This window comes from Pteropus vampyrus, unplaced genomic scaffold, assembly GCF_000151845.1.
Source record: "Pteropus vampyrus isolate Shadow unplaced genomic scaffold, Pvam_2.0 Scaffold279, whole genome shotgun sequence".
NCBI classification, from domain to species: Eukaryota; Metazoa; Chordata; class Mammalia; order Chiroptera; family Pteropodidae; genus Pteropus; species Pteropus vampyrus.
The window spans coordinates 949,598-956,575 of record NW_011889060.1 but is presented as its reverse complement, the minus strand read 5'-3'; the positions used below and the strand labels follow the sequence as shown (position 1 = coordinate 956,575).

At 52.9% G+C, this 6,978-nt stretch overlaps 1 protein-coding gene across 1 annotated transcript in view; it reads right to left on the bottom strand.

Annotated features, from left to right (window-relative positions):
* Window positions 1-6,978, bottom strand: part of ACTN2 (actinin alpha 2) — a 389,901-nt gene that overhangs the window by 21,555 nt on the left and 361,368 nt on the right. Inside the window, exons 9-11 of the mRNA XM_023520821.1 lie at window positions 5,226-5,311; window positions 2,665-2,757; window positions 758-988 (exon numbers count right to left, since the gene is read on the bottom strand). Coding sequence (XP_023376589.1) covers window positions 758-988; window positions 2,665-2,757; window positions 5,226-5,311 — 410 coding nt within the window. The remainder of the gene's footprint in view (window positions 1-757; window positions 989-2,664; window positions 2,758-5,225; window positions 5,312-6,978) is intronic.

The following is a 6,978-nucleotide window of genomic DNA, read 5'->3' as shown; positions in this document are numbered from 1 at the left end:
CTGGGCAGAGGAGGCGACGCTTCGAGCAGTGACTGAAAGGGCTCGATGAGGTAGGAAGCAAACGGTAAGTTCCAGAATGGAAGGAACCTCAGGAGGGAGGTCAAAGCCATAGAGAACGGGAAAACAGAAGCGACGACTGAATGGACCGTCGGCGTGGGCATTGCTGACTTCGGTGAGGACAGCTCAGGGAAGGGGACAGAAGCCATTTCCCTGCTGGCTGAGGAGTAGAAGCAGAGGAGCCGGGAGGACCCGGAAGTCGGTCCCTTAAGGCCTCTTTCCAGATGTGCAGCTGTGAAGGGCAGCCGAGGACCGGGACGGTGCTACAGGGAGACGTGGAGTCACGGAAGGAGTCACAGAACTCCGTGTGCGGATGCGAGGGATTCAGCGGAGAGGAAGGCGGATGCGGGACCGAGCCCTCGAGGAGGAGGGACGGGCGGGTCACGACAGCAGGGGACAGAGGGCACATGCAGGGATGCTGGGGGACCCGTGGGGACACGCGGCCAGTCGTGAGGGGGCAGGAGAGGACGAGAGCCCTTCGTGAGGGCTCATTAAGGGCCCGCTGTCTGTGAGGCACCCTGCCAGCACGGTGAGGAGTCAGGGGCTGCATCATGGTCGGAGGAAAGACCACAAACGAAGTGGCTGCAAGGCCAGATTTACCTCTGCTACCTGAGGAGGCTGGAGGAGCCACGGCTCCCCCTCAGCAGCCCATCGGGAGAAGACTTTAGGAAGGAGGGGGCGCCCCACCCGAGCCTCTCACCGACACCATCTTGCCCTCGGAGGGCATGAAGGCCGGCCGGTTGCTGATCCTCAGCTTGGTCTGCAGGGTGTTGAAGTTGATCTCCAGCTGGCACTTCTCCTGCACCTTTGGGGGCTTGTGCTTCCGACGGTAGTCTCGGAAGTCCTCCAGCTTCTTCTGCATGGCCTGCATGGTCTTCTCAGGGGTCCGGTTCTCCAGCCAGGGGATGGTGCGGCGAATCCATTCCAAAAGCTGTTCCCGAAACACAAAAGTCCTGCTGAAACACCAGCCCTCTGCCCTGGCTGAGAAACAGAGGAACCTAGCAATGGGGTGGGATAAGCTAATGGTTCTAAAACTACAGGTTAATACCCCGGCTGCCAGGAAAGGAAAAGCGCCCCTGCCCAAGAACGAAGACGTCCATCCACCCACGGCCGCTAGCGGTCACCCCAACAACGCCAGACGCAGGTCAAAAACTTAGAGTCGGCACAGGTCCATGGTTTACAAAAATGTAACATTTACAGGAAAGTCGGGGACCAGACAGTAGCAGACGAATGCTGGATGGAGCTTTCAAATGAAAAAAACAAAAACAAACAAAAAAACACCTGACATGGCAGAATGTAGTGTAACAAAATAAGCGAAGAATTTGATTTACGTTAACACGTATTTGTATTTTAAATAAGCTCCAATGTAATGAATTTATTTACCAGACAAATGTACTGCAGATCTGGGGCTGACTCAACGCCAACGTATATTTTAATCTGATATCTGGCTTTCAAGGAAATTTACATGAGAGCGGGAATGAATTCCTAAGGACAAAGGGTATTTTCTCAAGTTCCTACCCATCTTAGAAATGACCTGCTAAAAAGCCACGATAACTTACACTTACGACCAGTTAGAAAATGACAACAGATAAGAATAAAAATTAGTCAAAGTGGCAATGCGCCCACAGCCCGAGGGTCTGAGGAGGAGACGGGGCTGTGATGACTGAGGATCACTGTCCTCTGGTGCCGGCCATGCTTCGGCCTTGAGGCTGATCACTGGCATTAAACAACACGGCCAAACCGACTCCTCCCACAGCAGCAGCAGGAAAGCATAAACTCAGCGTCATTAGATCGGATTAACATAAACCACTGCTTGGGAAGGTTCAGTCCAAGTGTCCTGGGACTTTTCCCAGAACAGACCAGATATCAGCTAAATCAAGTCAGGGCAAAATTATTCGGCTTCTGATACTTGTGATCGCGATCGAGTTCCGTCTAGGGACGACGTGGCTGGGAACCTCACTCAGACCACGACGTGAGTGGGGAAAACGGCACGGTGGCCGTGACAAGACCCTCGAGTTCCTATTGCTGCCAAAATAAGAACAAAAGAGCAACATGGAAAGTGCTTTTCTAAGCGAGAGCCTGGCTGACGAGCTCAGAAGGGCATCGTGGGAACAGTGCGTGTATCTGGACGGGGGGGCCCTGCCTTCCCCGTTTCCCTCCAGCTGTGTAAACACACGGGCCGAGCCACGTCCCGCACACGCTGCTCTGAGCGGGGTCCGTGCACGAGGCTTCTGGACACGGGCAGCGGTCTGGCCGCTGTCGGGAGCCCAGGAAGCAGGGCAAAAGCACGCAGGGCAACGTGGTGTGTGTCATCGGAGCCCCAGCCCGGGGGCGCCCGCTGAGAATACAATCGCATTCTCCTTCGCAAACGTGCAGACTGCCTCTGGGCTTCGGGATGGCAGGAAAGGCCGCGGGGTTAGCTCTTTAGCGGGCCCACAATGACTCCGCTACGAGATGAGCCAGCTCCGAGTTCAACTGCATTTTCCTACTTTCATTCCATCCGAGATGAAAAATGCAAAGAAAGCAACAGTGACAGCCCGTGGTCAGCCTCTGCGCCCCACCCTCTGCGGGGGCACAGACAGGACTCTGGGTCGCCGGTTCCTTTACCTCACTCGCTAGCCTCTCATATTCTTCCATCAGCCTCTCATTCTCTTGATTCACAGCAAGAACCTTACATATCCTGTTAGCCGCTGTCTCGGCCTGTAAAACACAATAGGTAAACAGGACAGCTCTGTCGACAGGGGTGGGCATGCATGACGTGAGCACGGGGGGCGGGGGGGGCGGCGTGCTGCGGATTCCAGGTCACAGAGGCACACGACGGAGGGCGTGGCTGCTCAACGCTACGAACCGTTCCACACCTGTTACAGTTTTCACACAGACTCACATGGCAGGCTGGTATGCTGTCGGGAACAACGGGGAGACACCATTAGTCTAAAACACGAGCTTTGTGAAACGTTGAGCACGTTAGTAAGAGGAATGAATATCGGGGTCAGGAAACGAAATCGCCGGTCCCTGAGCGTGTGCCTAGGTGCCCTGCGGACCTCAGGACGGTGGGGCGAGAGCCTCTGAGTGACGGCAGCCTTTGGGGACCAAAGCAAAAACGACTGGGTCCTGAATGTGTATGTCACCGCACTGCGCTCACTGATGGCCTCTCCTGGAGTGAACGTGCAGAGCACGCTGGATGGGACCCTCCCCCGGGATGGACTTGCTTTGCGACTTTGTGTGACCTTCGTGAGAAGTCGGTGAGTCCTATCTCTCTATCCTCGTTTTGTGGAGGGAAACTCGGCCCGGAGTGGCAAAGCGAACACGGTGACCGCAGGAACCCATCGGGCTTCCTGGCCTGTCCTGAAGCCTCGCCTCTAAGGCCCTCACGTAGGCTGGTTTCCGGTCATCGCTGCCAGTGATGGTCTTAAACAGACCCCAGGAATAATAACGCATCCTCTGTCCATCCCAGTCTCTTGGGACTCTCCAAGTAGAGATACACGAGGGGGAAGGAGACGGAAACAGATAAATATAGAGAAAGAAAGAACGTTTACCCACAATATCCCTCAGGCTATTTGTCTTAAGGAATGAGAATGTTTTTGAGGTTCTAACACTGTTATCTCTTTCCTATTTCAGTTAAAATAAGATCAGTCTTGAAAGACGGTAGGGCGAATCACTGGGCAGAGGAGGCTTTCTCCAGGCCGAGGAGGGGGCCGGGCCAGTTCCCCGTGCTGCTCAGTGGACGTGGCTCAGTGTTCGTGGCGTCGGCCGCTTCCTAACACACGAATGTGTCACACGACATACTAATGAAACGAAAGGCAATCTCTTAGAAGGAAAGAGAGGTAAACACACTTCAGGAGCTGTCCGAAGTTAAAGCTGTTTTTTAGAAAGTAGTCTCAGTTTGGAACGTGCCACGTTAGGTTACCACGAAACACTTAGATTCCAAGGTAAGATGTGAAGCGCGCACACGCACACACACACACACAACGGACACGCATGCAGAGGAGCAGCACAGCCCCCAGATGGACGCGTGTTGGGTACCTGCTCCGCGCCCGCAAAAGCATGGTAGAAACAGGACACGTATGTCATGATGGCCCTCTCGTCCGGTTTGGGGGTGTTCACGATGTCTGAGGGGGGAAAACAGCACAGAGAACACACACACACACGAGAGCAGAAACCAGGGTGAACGAAGGGAAGGACGAGCTGGTTTACGCCCATCGATTTTCTGTGTGTTTCCTGGGCCCACAATCCCGAACCTGCTGGGATGGTTCGCGAACGGAATGATTCGAACGTTTCTTGAATAAGCAAACTGAGAGCTTTCTCCTCCCCCACGCCTGACCAGCTTTTAAAGTGCAGTCGAGGCGTTTACGAGGGAGCCCGTGTGCTCGTGGGTGGGGGGCTTCTTGCCACTTCCTAGCGACTCGGGGGGCCCACGTCCTCTTGACCCGGTCGTCTGCCACTTCTGCTCTGAGTGACACATGTCACTTTTCGAGATGCTGGGAATAGCAGCAGAGGCTGGGGACACATCCCTCCTGCTGTCCCCTTCCGCACCACCCTGTGACCGCCAACTCCCTGCCCTGCAAACAGCCCGCAGGTGTGAGGATGAAATTCTCTGGAGAAGCACGTCTGCAATGTCCTCTACACATACTTACCATGCCATTTACAGAAATCACCAGGAGCGACAGAACATCTAAAGAGAAGGGTGCGCTCGGCTTGTACACAGTACAACGCTTGCTGCCCCTCGTGTTAGCCGCTGAGCCACCGCGGGCAGGAGCCCGAACCACGTGACACACGGCCTTTCTTCCTCCCCTCTGGCAACACCGTTTTCTGCTTTTTAACTTTAAATTCAGCTCAGTCGCTGGGCAGAATGAAGTTAGGAAGACACCTTGTAAGTCCCTAAAGTGAAACCGAGTCACTGGGTTTCCAGAGCACATTAACAGGAAGGATGTGAGGCTGTGTAACAGAAAGGAGTCTTCTGGAAGACGAACATGAGCGGCATACCAGTGCATGGACAGAAAGTCAGTCCCAAAGAAAACTAGACTGAAAAGGACACACGACCGTCTCCTCAGAACCAGACGGGTCTCCTTACTCGGAGGAGAGGGAGAAAAAGGAGAAAAACAATTGAAAAAAAAAATTAAGACACAGAAGGTGAGGGGTGAGCAGCGACCCATGCTTTACGTCCTCACCTTCTGTGCACCAGCAAAAGCATGATAGTAACAGGAGACATAAGTCATTATGGCTTGCTCGTCGGGTCTGGCAGTGTTTACTAAATCTGTGTGGAGAAAAGAAGGTTAACGGCTCCAATGTCCCAACACCGGCAGGTCCCCCACTGAGCGCCTCGGGGCAGTCAGTTTTAACCTTCCTTCACCCCGACACTCATGCTGTGAACACTTAGGCTCAAATCGAAGACGTCGCACCTGCGAAGTCAGCCCTTTTGAGAATTGCCGATGGAAATAAAGGACTTGCCAAGGAGACGGGCATGGCTAGCTCAGAAGTCAGGCACCGCCGCGGCCAGAACTGGACCTCCAGGGCCCAATGGGATGCACACGACACGTTCCCAGACTTCTATCGCGGTACGCGTGGCGACTCAGGGGCCAACTAAGACCCCTTCTGCAAGTCCACACGGAACAAATGCACCCACAAATCTAACCCTGGTGCCCACCTCAAAAAAGGCCTGTGGGCGAAAACAGGGAAACCACCTTCACAACCTTTTAAAAGCATGAACATAATTAAGATGATAAAGAACTTCACAAGTTTTTTTTTTTTTTTAACCACAGTTAACAGTTGCAATTAGCCACTCAAAAATTCCAACTTAAGGTTCAGAAACCAACACACATGACAGAAAGTCAGGTCAACAGTAGCAGGTGGGAGGGCAAGGATTAGCCAAGAGGGATCAGTGGTCTCAGAGGAGGAGCCCAAGGTATGACACGAAAATAAAAGGGGAGAGGGAATAAGAAAAAACATGATCTGTGGTGACAGTACGTCTGACTGTCAGCAGCGAAGGCACGAAAGGTAAATGTGGGGGGACCTGCCGGGCAGGTAGGTACACCACAGCACACCCCAGCCCCCATCAGCCAGAAGATTCTCATGAAGAAAAGTGTGTGAGCATTTCTCTGAATCATTCAAAAGGAAAGATGAAAAGTCATGGGAGCCTGGGATGTGCCACGGGAGGATGAAATGAATAGACTGCTGAGACTTCCCATCAGCCACGAAGGGCGAGCAGAGTGGATACCTGCCCCGACCAGGGTCAGAGACCAAGGACAAACCTAAGAACCGTGAAAAATGTCAGCAGGCCGGAGCAATACCGATGGTGACCCTGAACTTGCCCTGAATTGTAGACTACCAGGGAGGCATTAATGAACTGGAAGAGGAATTTACTAAATGCCACCGGTTTTCTCTTCTCTTTAGTATCTTAGCTCTCAGTTCCAGTGGGTAAACTCCGGGTATTTTCATTATTTACTGAATGGAAAGGTCAAAGGAGAGACCACACAAATGCAAACTCGGAGAAGAGAGATGAAGAAAAAGAGAAAGGAGCTTTTCGATGTTGCTACTTCATGGTTTTATTGACTTTCTCCCTCTAAAGAGTTTTGGAGAAACCACAGTAGAATTCTGGAGCGAATTCAAGCGGCTACGCCAATAATACAGCTGTTTGCTAAATGGTTAAATTAATAAATGGGCACAATTAGAATCCTAATAGAAAGATCAATGTTATGCGTTGAATTGTGTCCCCCAAAAAGGTACGTTAAAGTAGGGTCTTTGCAGATGTTCCAGTTCAGGTGAGGTGCTGGAGTAGAGATGTGGCTGCTGCCCTCAGGAGAAGAGGGGAAGAGACACAGAGACGGCCACGTAAAGACAGTCAGAGATCGGAGCGGTGCTGTCACAGGCCAGCGAAGGCCTGGGCCTCAAGCCGGGAAGGGTGCTGTCGGGGAGGCCTCGGGG